Here is an 18,788-nt window from a genome sequence, read left to right on the forward strand (position 1 = left end):
TCTCATAGCCTGTAAAAAAAAGTCTAGTCAGGGAAGGCAGCAGACATTTTTAACCACTTTCCGACATCAGGCATAATAGTACACCAATGTGAGATTCCCTCCCTTTGATGTGGGCTACGGTGGTCTTTTCCGGAAAATGATTGTAGACAGAGTCAGGTAGGCAGCTTCAAAGGGAGCACCAGGCTGGCAGTGGGAGTAGATGCAATGAGGATGGTCTGCTGCAGCTTCGGCCGGGTACCTCAAGAGAGGATCAGACAGGATAAAAGTAAAATAGACCAGTCATACGGAGTGGCGCAGATCAGCTGTATTAAAAGTCTTCATTTATTAGTTTCCACAATGCGTTTCAACGGAATGGCTCCGTCTTCCTCAGGTGGCAGTTATACATAGACTGGGATGGGGAAGGTATATGAAGGTGAAGCAGCAAATGAAAATTAAGAAGCAATTAATCAGAATGCCCACCTGATTAAAAATGCAAATTAAGATTGCACTAAAAAGTAAAAAAAAGCAATATAAAACACATATAAACTAAAACCTATCTAAAAGCAAATAAAAAACAAAGAAAAACAATGAACATAAAAAAAATAACGTACATATATTACATGACTTTCTCAATGGTGAGGTTTAACCCCTTAAATGAAGACTTTTAATACCAGCTGAACTGCGTCACGTGCACTTTGTTTGACAGGTCTATTTTACTTTTATCACATCTTTCCCGGGACATGTCATCTGTTGTGAACAGCTGACATGTGCCCGGAACAGCGGCAGGTGGAATTGCGTTCCACCTGTGGCTATTAAGCAGTTAAATGCCTCTGTCAAACTCTGACAGCGGCATTTAACATGCGCTTCCAGCAATTGCGCCTGAAATCCGCCCACCGGTGACCCTGTCACATGATCGCGGGTCACAAGTGGGTTGGCAGGACAACCAGAGGTCTCCTGGAGACCTCTATGGTCATCAGTGCCAGATTGCTATGAGTGTCGCCTGATGGTCGATGCTCATAGCAAGTCAGTAAATCTACTACATACAGGTGATCTGATCATCGCCTGTATGCAGCAGAGCCGATCAGGTTATGGCAGCTTATTTTCTCCTATGGAGACTATTGAAGCATGCCAAAAGTAAAAAAGTTTTAAAAAATATAAAAATAATAAAATATAAAGTTCAAATCACCCCCCTTTTGCCCCATTCAAAATAAAACAATAAAAAGCAAACATACACATATTTGGTATCACCGCATTCAGAATCGCCAGATCTATCAATAAAAAAAGGATTAACTTGATCGCTAAACGGAGTAGTGAGAAAAAAAGTCAAAACACCAGAATGAGGTTTTTTGGTTGCCGTGACATTGCATTAACATGCAATAATGGGCGATAAAAAGAAAGTATCTGCACCAAAATGGTATCCTTAAAAATAACAGCTTGACACGCAAAAAATAAGCTCTCACCCAACCCGAGATCATGAAAAATGGAGACACTACAAGTATCGGAAAATTGCGCAATTTTCTTTTAACAAAGTTTGGAATTTTTTTCACCACTTATATAAAAAAGGATCTAGACATGTTTTGTGTCTATGAACTCATAATGACCTGAAGAATCATAATGGCAGGTCAGTTTTAGCATTTAGTGAACCTAGTAAAAAATCACAAGCAAAAAACAAGTGTGGGATTGCACTTTTTTGCAATTTTACCACACTTGGAATTTTTTCACATTTTCTAGTACACAACATGGTAAAACCAATGGTGTTGTTCAAAAGTATAACTTGTTTCACAAAAAACAAGCCCTCACATGGCCATATTGACCAAAAAATAAAAAAGTTATGGCTCTGGGAAGAAGGGGAGCGAAAAACGAAAATGCAAAAATGAAAATACCTCTGGGGGTTAAGGTGATTTAGAATAGTGAGAGGATCTCAGAGCTCACAACTCAGCAGTAGAGATAGGAAGAGGAAGCCCTGAAGTATTGGACAAATACATCAGACAGTAATGTGTTCTACAACTGCAGGAATGGAGAAGTTGGGTTTATTAGTCTGTTTATAATACAGATACAAAGTTGATGGGAAGAAAGCAATAATAGCAGCAGTGCCTGACTCGGTGTGATTGATCAGCGATATAATGTAGCTGGCATCTGTCCTGCTGGATTTTTTTCAGTCATAATACACTATAAAATGTCAACAAGAAAGTAAATAATTTTTTAAAGGAAAAGAATTCTTAAATTAGTGTCAGAGACAGTGTGCTTGCAAGCCACAAACGACTATGCTGAGTTTGAAAACCAAAACAAGTTTCCTCAAAAACACATGACAGTATTGAATGCCTCATTTGGCTGGGATCACACTAACATATGTGATGCAAAAAACTCGCACAAGTCTCTCGCATCAACACCCGGCGCTGCCACCAGCACTTAGGACCGGAGCTGTGGCTGCATATATTTCTATGCATCCGCCTTTCTGGTCCTGAGTGCCGGAGGCAGCACCGGGTGTTGATGCGAGAGATTCGTGTGAGTTTCTCAAATCACACACGGTATTGTGATCCCGGCCTAATAAGGACAGATGTAAAAAACTGTGTATAGAACTAATAATTAATAAAGTTTGTATTTCATCAAAAATAATCACAATTATAGTACAATTAGGGTGAGGGAGAAATACAGCTAATGAAAAAAGAAAGGGTCAAAGAAAAATACTGTCAATTAAGAGGCAAAAGAAATAATCCCACAAGTAATGCTCCAGAAAACCATAATCATGGCAAAGAATCACAGCACATAAGGTTTGATGCTGAACAACAATTGTAAATATATTAATATTATTAATACTTATTTACTGTAGTATTTTTAACAATTATTACTATTATGCTAAATAAGTTACAAAGAACTATAGATGAACAGCATCAAAACCAAAATATTGATCTGTATGCAAATTATGTACAAGCGCTTAATCAAGTAAAAATATGGTTAGCCCCTTCACGACATGCGCCGTACAAGTACAGCGCATGACGTGTCCCTCCGTTTGATATTTGCTCCAGCGGTGAGCCCACATCTTTCCCGTCACATGTCAGCTGTTTTGAACAGCTGACATGGGCCCCTAACAGCCTCTGACAATCTCTGACAGTGGCATTTAACTTGTGCTTATCGAAAGCGCGTTGCTAATCCTGCCTATCGGTTACCTCAACACATGATCGCGGGTCGGCATGACAACCGACAAGATCTCCAGCAGACCCCATATGGTTATCATAGCCGGATTGCTATGAGCACCGCAAGGTGGTCGGCGCTCATATCATGTGAGCATTTCTGCTACATACAGGCGATCTGATCACTGCCTGTGCGTAGCAGAGGCGATCAGGTTATCGCAGCTTCTAGTCTCCCATGGAAACTATTGAAGCATGCAAAAAGTAAAAAAAAAATACATATATATATACTGTGTATATATGTATATATGTGTGTGTGTGTGTTCAAATCACCCCCCAATTCCCCCTATTCAAAATAAAACAATTAAAAAAATGAAACATACACATATTTGGCATCACCTCAGAATCGCCAGATCTATCAAGCTATAAAAAGAATTAAGCCAATCGGTAAACGGCGTAGTGAAAAAAAAAAGTCAAAGCGTCAGAATTAAGGTTTTTTTTGGTCGCTGCAACATTGCATTAAAATTCAGTAACGGGCAATCAAAATATCCTATCAACATCAAAATGATATAATTAAAAACGTCAGCTCGGCACATAAAGAATAAGGCCTCACCCAACCCGAGATCACTAAAAATGGAGACACTATGGGTCTTGGAAAATTTACACATTTTTTTTTTTTAACAAACTTTGGATTTTTTTCACCATTTAAATAAAAAACAACCTATACATGTTTGGTATCTACGAGCTCATAATGACCTGTATAATCATAATGGCAGGTCAGCATTTTAGTATTTGGTGAGTATGGTAAAAAAATCCAAAAAACATTTGTAGAATTGCACTTTTTTTGCAATTTCACCGCACTTGGAATATTTTTACCAATTTTGATTACACAACATGGTAAACCTAATGGCGTTGTTCAAAAGTACAACTCGTAATGCAAAATTAAAAACCTTCACATGGCAAAATTGATGGAAAAAGAAAAAAGTTGTGGCTCTGGGAAGCGGTGGGCAATATAGGTTATTTGGCATATCCCTCATATTAGTCTCAACAAGAGGATAGTGACATTGTCAGTTTCCCATTTTCCCCTGATTACGACAGATTGTTATATCACTATAGATAAAAATATATAGAGGGAATTCATCAAGGCTGGCATGCATTTCTATGCTGTCTTGATCAAAAGCCTTCTGGAATAAGATGTGCCAATTTTTTTTTCCAAGTGGAACATGATTCGTTTCGAATTTGCCAAATTAATTTCTTCAGCTACGTCTTCTCATGTAAATGATAGAGAATCTGGCAGACAGTGGTTGGCCATGCCCCAACTAAGTCTATCGGCACAGCAGCACCAAAAGTTTAAAAAAAAATTGTGCACCAAAGTACTATAAAAGATGCACTTTTATGTGCAAAATGAAGTTTACACATAATATTGCATCTTTTATAGTACTTTGGTGTAAACTATTTGAGTTTCATCCAATGTGAATGTGCTGCTTCTGTTTGTCTAGTCGTGCAGCTGTAATATCTTCTCTCAATGGCTTCTTTATGAATAAAGGTAATATCAATCTCATATATAATTGATTTATACATAATTTCATACAAATGGAAATAGTATATATTTAGTACATTAAACGTCCAGTTCTTGTTTTTAATATATGCAGATGATTCACCAGCAACCTAATCCTGGAATCCATTATGAATATGTCATTCCATCTGCCAATACGATCAGTCCTCAACTGCCCCCTCAACGGAGACCAGGTATTCTTGATTCCACTTACATTAATCCAGAATTCTATTGAACCCATTCATTACTATGCACATATATTATGGAATAAGTGCTCTTCATACGTGAAAAGTAAACTTATTTATAAAATGCCACTTTTTATTTGTCTTGGGAGCATTGGTGGTTCTGTTGTAGTTTACTCAAAAAAGTGTGTTTTTCAAGGTAAATTATACAAGTCGTGCAGTGTATTTATTTAATAGAATCATAGATTCTATTAAATAAATACACTGCACGACTTGTATAATTTACCTTGAAAAACACACTTTTTTAGTTTATTCTCTTTATCTAATGTATAATATTTTCAGCAGCCTACACTGTTGCACAAACTAATGAATGTGCATTTTCAGTAAATAACTATAGCAGCACATGTATTAAATTAAGAATAATAAACATTAGAGATGAGTGAATTGTTTCAATGCAAATTGAAGCTGTGTCATATTTTTGTAATTTGCAGAACTAAAAAATTCAATTTTTTTTTTTTGTTTTGCGTGAAACTCCAGAATTATCTGCTGCCATTTTACACAAAGCAAAAGATTGCATCAGCTAGAAAAGGCTCACATGATCTTTCTTATGACTGGGGGTACTCCCCCATAATGCATTGCAGCTATAACATCACATGATACAGCATAGTTAATCAGGTGGGACTATCATAGCCTGCGTAAAAGCAGAGGTAGGGAATGCAGCAGCCATTTCAAGGTAGATCTGAATATTTTAGGATGAGACAGGCCACAGCTCAGTCATATAGCTAGTGAGAGAAAGCCATAAAACTGTGAATAAACTGTAAGGTTCTGTTCACACATTGCTGCTGCATGGAATTTTTTTGCTGCGATTATTAGAGTTTGCAGTAAAAATATTGCACGTTTATCACAATTGCTGCAATAAAAAAGTATAATATATAAAACCTGCAAGAGAAAAAGTGAGCAAAAACCCTGATGTAACTAAGTAAATAAAAAGCAAAAAGTGCATTATAATAACAGAGTTTTTATAATACTTTTTTAAATAAAAAAATAGCATAAAAGCCATCCAACCATGACAAGGTAACTCTGATATGGACAGTCCTACACTGTCAAATATTAAAATCCTTACCATGTGTCAATGTTGACGTTAGTGTGTGAATAAGGGCAGATAAAAGGACTGGGCCCAGCCAGTGGAAAACCAGTCTGAGGAAGCCTTATATACAATTTCCAGCTTAGGAGAGGGAAGCCACATCCTGGCTTGCACAGAATACAATAAAAAAAGAATAAGAGCACCACATGTTAACGAAGCCTAAGAATCATGTGTGTGACAGCACAGCAGTGAAGAAGATTAATATGTGAGGAAAAGAGAATAGTGTCATACACATTTTTCAGCGTAATTGGATACTTTGGAAAACTGTACTTTTGATTCGGGGAGAATCGATTTGCTGTGAATCAAAATTCCACTGATAAATAGATTTGCTCATCTTCAGTTTACAGCCATACATCACATCTTGTTTTTTTTATCTGGCAGCTCTTGATATCCAGTTGTAACAAAAGTTTTGAATCATTCAGTTTATTGGTTAAAGTAGATTTTAGAAAAAGAAGGCAGCACCGCTTACCTGCCCAGATCTTGGAACAAGTGCACTACAGGGTGCAGCCAGCCCATATAGCAAGATGTTAGCAACACAGATGCAAAATACTAGATCGACAGCCACTCTCCACCTACCCATTCCTGGAGGGGGTGACTGCCCAGTATATACAGTACTTGCACAATAAAGGCTTGCATAGGGTGCTGTTCACATAAGGGTACTGCATAGTGTCTGGTTCACAGCCTATTAGTCACGCCCCTACTTTTCATTTAGGTGGGCTGGCTGCACCCTGTAGTGCACTTGTTCCAAGATCTGGGCAGGTAAGCGGTGCTGCCTTCTTTTTCTGCTGCTTAATTTGAATTTTAGGAGGCTTTTAGTCTTCTTGTGGCTTTGCTAATAGTTTAAAGTAAATTTTAGCAGAAATAAAACATTAGATAAAGTAGTAATAAATAATGAATTTTACAATCCAGTGTGGATTGCATTTTTTTTTACACTGTCCAACTGCACTGTATTATGGATCATGCTTTTTTCTAGGGGAACCTTTAAATGGCCAGTTAGATGTAACAGATACCTCAAACCCTACTGGAAATCGAGACTCATTTATTGATACAGATGTACACATTGGACAGCCAACAGGATCCTTACCTTCAAGACAGCCTGGAAGAGTTCCTTCTTATCAGCCTGATAATCAGGTGCCTCCTCTACAGCCACCTAGACGGAATCGGGACTTTAACTGGAAGCAAATGGGCTCAACTGACTGTACAGTCACTTGTGGGAAAGGTGAGGTGGGTGAAGGGTAGTAAACATACATGAATGTATAAGGTGCTAACTTTTTTGTAAAAAATTGAGTTATAATTATGTTTCACCATAAAAACCTTAAAGGGAATCTATTACCCCCTGGGAAACATGTAACTTATTAATATGGGCATACAAGGTATAAAATGATAGTCCTACCTGTATGCCTATATCTGCAGTCTTGTGGAGTAATCCTATTTTGTTCCTTTATGGTGATGAGTTCTTCCAGGCTCTGCGGTGTGCAGTGTCTGGAAAAAAACCCTGCCTCCGGTCTTTATTAGCATACCAGCCCCCTCCCATCAGCATCACAGTGTCCTGTGATGTGTAGCGGTGGCCCCGGAATCCCGCGTCCTGCAATTGGTGATTATACTTGACATTTACACCCTTCTATGGGCATTGACTTCCTCTTTCTTCGCGCAAGCAACGGCAATTCACTGGAAGTGGGGATAACACTTTATCTGCGCACACACCGGAGGTCACTGGAGCAGAAGTATCAGTGACTCACCTGCACAGAAGAAGCAAGAAGCCAATGCCCATAGAAGGGCGGAAACATCAAGCGTAATCATGCTAATGCAGGTGTAGGGTCGGGCTGAGAGGAGGCGATTAAGTGGTGCTGATCCAACAGGACTGGGGGGTGACCCACTTCGTGGCGCCGGCAGACATGAGACTGAGGCAAGGGTTGTGTCCAACAGTTCAGATTTTATCGGCCGCTTTTCGTAGGACCACCGTACTTCATCACAGGAATAGTCCAGAATTCACTTTTACACAGACCCGGGTACCTTTTCTTTCTTATGTCACCGTTCGTGGCATCCTCTATGGCTCTTTCCCACTGCGGCTGCTCTAAGCACTTCCACCACAGCGTTTCACACTTTAGAGTATGCCTTTCACCTGACACTCACAGTCTGTCTCTGTCCGCAGCCACTGTCCTTTTGTTGGGTCACCCCCTGTGACATCTCCACTGTCAGTAGCTCTCTGTAGGCCTTTTCCGTCTTTCTACCTACAGCAAACTCTCCTCTCTAGTGAGCTCCCTTGGCTGACTGGAACTTCCAGAACCTTCCCTGACCTCTTATACTCCCAGTCCCAGTAGCTCCGCCCACTATCACCTGACAGAAACCTTTGACCAATGGCAGTGCCATTGACCTATGGCAGTTACTTAACCACTCCTACGCTCCCCACTGCCCTCTAATGATCAAATGGCCACATGTCGCCACTGGCTCTATATCTCAGCCTACACTGCGCTGCTACTCTGCCTCTCTCCTTAGGCAGATCCGTCCGTCAGACCAACCTCCCCACACAGGGTCCAGCCGTGAGATTCTGGGGGCACCAATACATGTCACAGGGCACTGTGATGCTGATGGGAGGGGATAGTATGCTAATGAAGACAATATGCAGAGTTTTCTTCCAGACACGCCCCAGAGCCTGGAAGAACTCATTACCATAAACAAATAAAAGACGATTTCTCCACAACAAGACAGCAGATATGAGGCGTACAGGTAGGACTATTTTAAACATTCTATAACCTATATTCCCATATTAATAGGCTACATATGTCAAAGTGGGTGACAAATTCCCTTTAAGACACTTTTCTTTTGTTTCACCTACTTCAGTCACATTTAACCAAATTCAAAGATTTTTATTGCTGCTATGGTTTTCTGAATGAAGTCCTTTTTTACTATGGTTGCTGATGCATAGTAAATTATTAATAAATGTTATCCCCAAATTTAATTAAGGTCAGAGGCATCTAATGCGAAAAAGTGCTTTTCCAGAATGAAATAAACTATGTAGAAATGTTGATGTAAAAAAATTCAGACTTATCCCATTTACAGCAGTGTGGTTGATATTTCCGATCTGATGCATAGTTGTGTGCTGGGGGAGCAAAACACATTTTTTCACACATATACTGTAACACAGTATCTTGTCTTTGACAATGATATTTGCAGTGCTGTGCATATAGAGATCTCCTACAGCATTAACTAGAAGTAGCCCCGACAAACTGAAAACTTTCTCTCCTCCCAGAGAAACCGTTGAATATCTCACTTAAACAATTATTTTGGTTTGGTACACAGTATACATTAGTAAATTACTTATCTTGATCATCTACATTTTTAAACTTTATTCTTCAACCTGAAAAAGCAAATAAATAAATGCAGCAGGTATTCTACTTTATAATGATTTGTAGCAATTCATAAAGTGAATACTGACATTGCATCCATAGTATATAAGTTAATAAACTGAAAATTAATATATTTCTATGTATTATCTTTCAGGATCACATTACCCCATTTTTCGCTGTGTAAATAGAATTACACATGAAGAAGTGTCAGATGCCTTCTGTGACTTAACTACCAAACCTAGTTCTGAAGAAGAGCCATGTAATCACTTCCCTTGCCCTGCATTGTAAGTTTCTTTGTTAATTATGAAAAACATAAAATTCATAAAATATTCTGATTTATAGGGTAACCGTACTTTGAAATAACTTTTCAACATAACCTGTCTTTAGTGTGTACATGAGGAATATCATGATTTCTGACCACTATATGACTTGTATCTTGCACTTTCACCAGTTTTCCTCTCTTTATGCTTTATCTCTAATTTGCAATCCACTGGGAGCTGGAGGGAGGAGACAGGCTCCTGGGATTTCTGCCTGGCCCAACACACAGGGAGAGATTCCTGCTCTTCATTCATTTTTTTAACATACAGAGGCAAACCGTAGCAGCATGGACAAAATTATGCAGCAGTACTGAGCTGTCTTGAGCTGAATTAAATTCTGATGTGAGTTAAAACACTTGTTGGAGAGCTGTACATAATGATTCTGTCTCTCTCTGCCTGTTTCCTCTCCCTGCTCCTCACTTCTCTACTCCCTTCCCCTATTCATAGAGTATAATGGACTTTGTCACATGACACCTATAGTCTGTCTTGTCTGAACAAGAAGGATTTGAGCAGTTTTTTTTCAGAATGGTTAACAAGCCCAGGAGGCAGAAGAAGACGATTCTAATAATTGGGGAAGGAAGCTGACGTCTCTGATAAGATATATTACAAAGATTCTTACATTCTCATTTACTAATAATTCATGTAAAGTTTGTTGAAAGAACAAAGACCAATTTTAAATAATATTAACTAGAGTAGATGACCACTATGATCGAGTATTTTAGTGCATGTACGATAAGTGTTCGAATGGAAACGACTCCTGTTTGTCAGAATCGATAATTTTCACTACATTACTGTAGATGTAATTTTAATTTATTGTTAGCTGTAAGATTATTTTCAGAATTAATTATAATAATTATATCAATGGCCAGCTTTAAATAAGCATGATTTGTGCTGGTGGTTTGATACCATGAGCATGCCTTGTCTTCATGCAAGTCAACACAATTAAATGTCAGAATAAAAAAGTTATATTTCCCATTCTGTTAAAAAAATGTATACAGGCTACCAATGAGAGGTGGTGAGTTCTCCTTCAATGGAAGTCTTCAGAGGCTGGACAGACATCTGTCTGAGCTGGTTGAGTGAATACTGTGCTGCATTGAGCAGGAGGGTTGAACACGATGACCCTTGAGGTCCCTTTCAACTCTGACATTCCATGATTCTATGATATGCTTAGAGATGTTGAACTCCCTGACATCTGAACCAGGTTAACATGTCTGTAATGCACCACACAAGGCCATATACTGAATGTATAACATACTAGTACTGTGGCATCTAGCCACTGATATATTTGGGTTGGTATTAGAAGAGAAGAACATATTTTTACCTCTTTTTAGGATAATACTGCATTTTAGCTAAAATGGAATAACAAAAAGGACACAGTATATAAAATGTGATGGAACTCGGAAAGCTAACAAAAAATACCTGAATGATATACCATATAATGACTACAGTATAGATAATGAGAAAAGTTCTAAAGGCATAAAATACCATTGTATCTATTTTCTCATTGGACATTACTTCATGCTTGTTGCCTGTTAAGACACGTTCATGAAATCATGTCATCAGTCTTAAACCTTCATAAATTAATTAATTTGACTTTTGCTCTGACTTGTTTTCAGAAAATAAATTATTCAACCATTTGATCATAGGGGTCAAACTGTTCTGCTACCAGTGCTTGTTTGTATTTTGATCTGAAGCAAGATCTGCTGATTGTCGCTCCCAGCCCTGGCTCCTCGAGGTGCCCTCCCATGACATCCATACACCCTAATAAAGCATACTGACATCACTTTTTATTCTAAGATTTTTTTTTACAAATTATGTTGGGTTTATTATTCATTGCTGAATAAAAATAGTAATAAATATTTCATGATTCAAGGTTAACTCAGAGCAAAACCTTTAATGACAGGTTATGGTATATTGGCGTTGCTCAAATACCGTACATCTTTTGTACTAAATTTATATTCTAAAATCAAAAGGTTAATTATTTTGCTAATGTAATACAATAAGGTTATCAGCAAATTCCGGGATTAGAAATTCTATGCATTAACACTTGAGATATGGCAATGCCAACTGCCCTCGTTGTGTAACAAATTCATTATTTTAAAATAGGATACGTTTCAGTATGTTGTTTTTAATTTGCAAATGTGAATGAGAGTTGTACCTCATTAAGCATAGCCAGTTTGATAAATAATGTTTAAGATTTTTTCTTATTTTTATATCATCTAATGATTTTTAACTGCTGAGATCATTCTTGGCAATGTCTAGCAAGCTGCTGACAAAAGTTTTCATGTGAATATGAATTTTTTTATATACTATCTGGTAATAAGCCATCTATTGATTAAATTGGTGCAGAATTTAAGAAGTATATGTCCAAAACTCTTAGGCCTCAATTCATCCAAACTTTTACTCCAGAAAAGTAACATAAAATGCTTTGCAAAGTCACAAATATTTTTACGTAACACAGAATTTTGAAAATTGTTTCGAGTTTTGGTGTTTTCAGGACAGTTTTTACAGCTCCTCCCAATTCTATGATGCTTGGAGGAGCCTAGGTTGGTCATGGCTATATCTGCCCGTCAAATTTAGTAGAAGTGATGGCATTTCTTAAGGCATTTCTGGCAAGGCACAGGCCGCTACTAAGGTGTGCCACAATTATTAGTGCCTCTTAAAGAATTTGACACATCATATTCCAGTGAGCCATTCATTAAGACTGATGGATGCAACTTAGGGTATGTGCATAACATTTCTTTCTCAGGCTGGTAAGCTCCATAACCGACCTGAAAAATAACTAATAAACACTAGAAAGAATGAAGTTGTGCACTGCAATGTAAAAATTACATGCTATACATATGTTCTCCTCCACGCTTATTCTCTCCTCACCCAATCGCCTCCAAGATTTCTCTCGAATATCCCTCATTCTCTGTGCCCCAACACGTCTGGTTATCCACCACATTTGGATCCTTCAAATGGAACCTGAAAACACATCTCTTCATGAAAGCTTACAACCTGTAATGTCCACACGGCCACCTCAACACCATCGGAGCTACTGCAACCCCCGACCTACTGTCTCCTTCTTCATGATCCTGTAGAATGTAAGCCCGCAAGGGCAGGGTCCTCTTCCCTCTATACCAGTTTGTCATTGTTAGTTTGTTTACTGTAACAGATATTTGTTTTTTTAATGTAACCCTGTCTCATGTACAGTACCATGGAATTAATGGTGCTATATGAATAAATAAAAATAATGTTCAGTCTTTTGAGTCTTTTAAAGGGAATCTGTCATCAGGTTTTTGCTACCTCATCTATCAGCAGCATAATATAGGAAAAGAGACTCTAAATCCAATGATGTATCACTTAGGCTAGTTTCACACTAGCATTCGGCAGAGCTGCGGAGGGCTGTGTAGTTCCTCTGTTAAGCCCCGCCCACTGCCGCACCTCTTCAGCTCCACCTACGTCGGCATGCATCCTGCGTACCCTATGTTCAACATTGGGTGCGCAGGCCATGCGGATGCCAGCAATTTCATCGTTTTGACGCTGCGCCAACCGCAACAAAATGTAACATGTTGCGTTCGGTACAGCTCGGTGCAGTGTCAAAACTATGCATGCGCAGACATCCGCATACATTTGCATGGCCTATTTACCCAGTGTTAAAGATAGGGTACGCAAGACGCTTGCCGACGTAGGCGGAGCTGAAGAGGTGCAGCAGTGGGCAGGGCTTAACTAAGGTACTGCACAGCCCTCCACAGCTCTGCCGAACGCTAGTGTGAAACTAGCCTTAGTTTATTGGGAGCAGCAGTTGTGACACAATCAGAGTTCTTAGATTTAGCATTAAGAAGATATGAGAAAGCTTCCCCTGTCCACACCAGACCCTCTATGTACATTGTCTATTGACAGTGAGCTGCTTGTCACAGGAGTGGGCGGTGTCAGTATAGCAAGTGCCTGCCAGATAGTCAGGTGTTATGAATGAGTCACCGTAGGAGGCAAAAGCAGAAATACAAGCTAAGTCCAGAAAACCAGAGAAGTTGGCAACTATCAGATTGCAGACCCCTGAACCTATCAACACAACTAGCAGTAGCCGTGGGGGGTTCCTACAATGCCCTAGACCCCTCGATCACAGCTGGAGAAATACATAGGCCTAAAGAAAGAAAGGGGAAATCTAAACTGTCCCAGAGCAGACCCCAAAGCAATAGGCAGCCCCCAACATATAATGACGGTGAAGCAAGATGAAAATACTAACACAGACAGAAAGATAGACTGAGCAAAGGCGGGGCCCCAAAACTACCTAGATAGGAAAGGACAGGAAGGCTGCTGTCTGCAATCTGCCAAAACCCTATCAAAGACATAAGCCAACCAGCTAATATGAAAAAGGCCCTGAAGCAGCTAGGCTTCAAAAACTGAATCAGCACTCAGGTATTTTCAGAAGACAGAGCTAAAAGAATTCAGCACACCCCAGAAGGGAATGGCAGAAATCCAGAAAAACAAAGCAAAAACAAAGTCAAAGCACAAAAGCAAAAGGCCGAGCAGCAAACTTAGCTTTGGAGGAGCAGGAATTCAGACTGGTCTCCAAGGATCCCACAGAGAAATCACCCGCAAGGCAGAAGGGCGTCGGCAGCATTATATCCAGTCCGTAACTCCACTCAGCCAGTCACAATCATCAGCCTCAGGTGTTTGACAATCAGGCTCACTACCTTTCTTTACCAGAAGAGGGAGTTCCTCGGGCCTCAGTAATGAAGGGGAAAATGAACTCACAACAGTACCTCCCCCTTGAGGAGGGGTCACCGAACCCTCAACTACGCCACCAGGGCGATCAGGGTGAGCCCGATGAAAGGCACGCACCAATCGTTTGGCATGAATATCAGAGGCGGAGACCCAGGAATTATCCTCCTGACCATAACCCTTCCACTTAACCAAATACTGGAGTCTCCGTCTAGCCAGACGGGAATCCAGTACTTTCTCTACCTCATACTCCATGTTACCTTCAACCAATACAGGGTCTGGAGGTGCCACCCCCGGAACAACAGGTTCAACAAACCTCTTCAACAAAGATTTATGGAACACATTATGGATTTTAAATGTGACAGGAAGAGCCAAACGAAAAGAGACCGGATTAATAATCTCCACAATCTTGTAAGGTACAATAAATCTAGGCTTAAACTTAGGAGAAGCCACCTTCATAGCAATATTTCTTGATGATAACCACACCATATCACCAACCTTAAACTGGGGACCAATGGTCCTATGTCGGTTGGAAAACCGCTGGGCCTTCTCCTGGGAGAGAGATAACTTATCCACCACTTGGTCCCAGATCTGGTGCATTCTCTCCACCACAGTGTCAACACTTGGGCAGGCAGAGGGCTCCACCTGCCCTGAAGAAAATCGAGGATGAAACCCAAAGTTACAAAAAAAAGGTGACGTCAAAGTGGCAGAACTAGCTCTATTATTCAAAGCAAATTCGGCCAAGGGCAAAAATGAAACCCAATCATCCTGATCAGCAGAAATAAAACATCTTAAATATGACCCCAAGGTCTGGTTTGTTCTCTCTGTCTGCCCATTGGTCTGAGGGTGAAAAGCAGAGGAGAAGGACAATTGAATTCCCAGCCTGGAACAGAAAGATCTCCAAAATCTAGACACAAACTGCACTCCTCTGTCAGATACAATGTTCTCAGGAATCCCGTGCAAACGAACCACCTGTTGTAAAAACAGGGGCACCAACTCAGAGGAAGACGGCAACTTAGGGAGTGGTACAAGATGAACCATCTTAGAGAACCTATCACAAATCACCCAAATAACAGTCATCCTCTGAGAGACAGGCATATCAGAGATGAAATCCATTGAAATATGAGTCCATGGCCTCTTGGGGACAGGCAAAGGCATCAACAACCCACTAGAGCGAGAACACGATTTAGACCGGGAGCACGTCTCACAGGACTGCACAAAATTCCTGACATCACGAGACAAGGAGGGCCACCAAAAAAAACGACTCACCAGATCTCTAGTACCAAAAATACCTGGATGACCAGCCAAAGCAGAGCAATGAACTTACATCACTCTCTTCTTCCACTGGTCAGGAACATACAACTTTCCACTGGGACAACGCTCAGGTTTGTCCTCCTGGAACTCTTCCAGAGCACGTCTCAAATCGGGCGAGATGGCAGAAAGAACTACCCCTTCGCCTAAGATGGTAGCAGGCTTGGTCACCACAGGAGAATCAGCAAGGAAGCTCCTAGAGAGGGCATCTGCCTTGACATTCTTTGTTCCAGGAAGAAAAGAAACCACAAAATCAAAACGTGTAAAAAACAAGGCCCACCTAGCCTGTCTAGGGTTCAAGCGCTTAGCCGACTCTAGGTAAATCAAATTCTTGTGGTCAGTGAGGACCACGACTTGATGCTTAGCTCCCTCCAACCAATGTCTCCACTCCTCAAATGCCCATTTCGTGGCCAACAGTTCCTATTCCCACATCATAGTTACGTTCAGATGGAGAGAACTTTCGGGAAAAGAAAGCACAGGGATTCATTTTAGATGTTACAGGATCCTTTTGGGACAACACCGCTCCTGCACCAATCTCAGAAGCATCCACCTCTACCTGGAATGGAAGTGAGACATCAGGTTGCCGCAAAACCGGGGCGGAGGTGAATCTTCGCTTCAACTCCTGAAAAGAAGAAACAGCCTCTGGAGACCAATTTAACACATCAGCACCTTTTTAGTCAAATCAGTCAATGGCTTGGCAATACTAGAAAATTTTGCTATAAATTTCCGATAAAAATTAGCAAAACCCAAAAACTTCTGGAGGGCCTTCAAAGAAGTGGGCTGAACCCAATCGTGAATGGCCTGTACCTTGGCCGGGTCCATTTCAATAGTTGACGGGGACAAAATAAATCCCAAAAAATAAATCCTCTGTACTCCAAAAAGGCATTTAGATCCCTTGACATACAGGGAATTCTCCCTCAAGATCCGGAACACAGTCCGAATATGTTCCACATGAGAATCCCAATCCTTGGAGAAGATCAAAATATCATCCAGATAGATAATCAAAAATTTATCGACAAAATCTCGGAAAATGTCGTTCATGAAGCACTGGAAGACAGAAGGGGCATTAGTGAGCCCAAAAGGCATCACCAGGTACTCAAAATGTCCCTCCGGAGTATTAAACGCCGTCTTCCATTCATCCCCATGCTTAATGCGAATAAGATTATAAGCCCTTTTGAGGTCAAGCTTGGTAAACCAGCAAGCACCTTTAACTCTGGAGAATAGATCAGAAATCAGGGGTAACGGATACTGATATTTAACAGTAATTTTGTTGAGGGCACGATAATCTTAATGATCCATCCTTTTTGGCTACAAAAAAAAAACGGCACCCAAGGGTGACGAGGATGGTCTAATATGACCCTTCTCCAATGCCTCCTTAATATAGGATCGCATAGCCTCGTGCTCGGGTACAGATAAATTGAAGAGCCGACCCTTGGGAAATTTACACCCCGGGCTCAGTTCAATTGCACAGTCATAACTCCTATGAGGAGGCAGAGACGCAGACTCATTCTCACTAAATACATCATAAAAGTCCGCCAAATAATCAGGAACATCATGCGACTGAGGAGAGGTGGAAAACACCGGAGCCTCACTAAAGGCACACCGACAACCCCAACTCACCACAGACACAGATTTCCAATCCAAAACTGGATTATGAATCTGTAACCAGGGAAACCCCAGAACAACAGTATCATGCAGATTATGCAACACCAGAAATCTGCAATTTTCTTGATGGTCTGGGGCGACCCGCATTACCACCTGGGTCCAAAACTGGGGTTTATTTTTAGCCAAAGGAGTGGCATCAATTCCCCTCAAAGGGATAGGCGTCTGCAGAGGTGTCATCGGAAATCCACAACATTTAGCAAAATCCAAGTCCATTAGGTTTAGGGCTGCTCCCGAATCCACAAACGCCTTGGCGGAAAATGTGGACAGGGAGCAGATCAGAGTAATAGCCAGAAGAAACTTAGGTTGAACACCCCCAACAGAAAACGTGTGTGCAAAGCGTTTCTCTCGTTTGGGACAGACAGAAATAATATGAGAGGCATCTCCACAGAAAAAACACAACTTATTACGCCTTCTGAACTCCTGACGCTGCTCTCTGGAAAAAACTCTATCACATTGCATAGGTGCAGACATTTGTTCAACAGGTGGCAACACCTCTCGTGCAGCTTTGCGTTCGCGCAAACGCCGATCAACCTGAATGGCTAATGACATAGAATCGTCAAGACCAGAGGGAACAGGAAATCCCACCATAGTATCTTTTACGGCTTCTGACAACCCCTTCCGAAAGAGAGCAGCCAAGGCATTATCATTCCAGGTAGTAAGTACTGCCCACTTTTGGAATTTTTGACAGTACAATTCTGCAGAATCACGACCCTGGCTCAATGCCAGCAGGGTCTTTTCAGCCTGATCAATGGCATTAGGTTCGTCATACAACAACCCCAAAGCTTGAAAGAATGCGTTCACATTAGTCAGAATAGGATCGTCTGGTTTCAAAGAAAACGCCCAATCCTGGGGATCGCCACGCAGCAAAGAGATGACAATTTTGACCTGCTGTGCGGAGCTCCCTGACGAGTTAGGCTTCAAGGCAAAAAATAATTTACAATTATTTTTGAAATTCAAAAATTTAGACCGATCCCCAAAAAATACATCAGGTGCAGGAATCTTTGGTTCAGCAGCATGTGAATGAGCAAGGTAGGTGGAAATTCCCCGCACTTCCGCAGCGAGCTGCTCCACACGATCAGACAATTGCTTTATCTCCATTGAGAGAAAAAAAAATTCCCCCTACGGCCTCAGAGATATAGAGGAAAAAATATACACTTTTTTTTTTTTTTTTACACAATTCTTTCCTGCTATTGAGTACCCTAGAATCTGCGGTATGGCCGGTGATTCTGTTATGAATGAGTCACCATAGGAGGCAAAAGCAGAAATACAAGCTAAGTCCAGAAAACCAGAGAAGTTGGCAACTATCAGATTGCAGACCCCTGAACCTATCAACACAACTAGCAGTAGCCGTGGGGGGTTCCTACGATGCCCTAGACCCCTCGATCACAGCTGGAGAAATACATAGGCCTAAAGAAAGAAAGGGGAAATCTAAACTGCCCCAGAGCAGACCCCA

At 40.7% G+C, this 18,788-nt stretch overlaps 1 protein-coding gene across 3 annotated transcripts in view; it reads left to right on the forward strand.

Annotated features, from left to right (window-relative positions):
* THSD4 (thrombospondin type 1 domain containing 4) overlaps nt 1–18,788 on the forward strand; it is a 1,135,048-nt gene that overhangs the window by 1,041,114 nt on the left and 75,146 nt on the right. For all 3 annotated transcript variants that reach the window (XM_073586946.1, XM_073586947.1, XM_073586948.1), the window contains 3 exons: nt 4,760–4,856; nt 6,962–7,207; nt 9,490–9,619. In XM_073586946.1, the coding sequence (XP_073443047.1) occupies nt 4,760–4,856; nt 6,962–7,207; nt 9,490–9,619 (473 nt within the window). The remainder of the gene's footprint in view (nt 1–4,759; nt 4,857–6,961; nt 7,208–9,489; nt 9,620–18,788) is intronic.

The sequence above is a fragment of the Dendrobates tinctorius genome, unplaced genomic scaffold (assembly GCF_039654945.1).
Source record: "Dendrobates tinctorius isolate UK_male_01 unplaced genomic scaffold, ASM3965494v1 ptg000097l, whole genome shotgun sequence".
Classification (NCBI taxonomy): domain Eukaryota; kingdom Metazoa; phylum Chordata; class Amphibia; order Anura; family Dendrobatidae; genus Dendrobates; species Dendrobates tinctorius.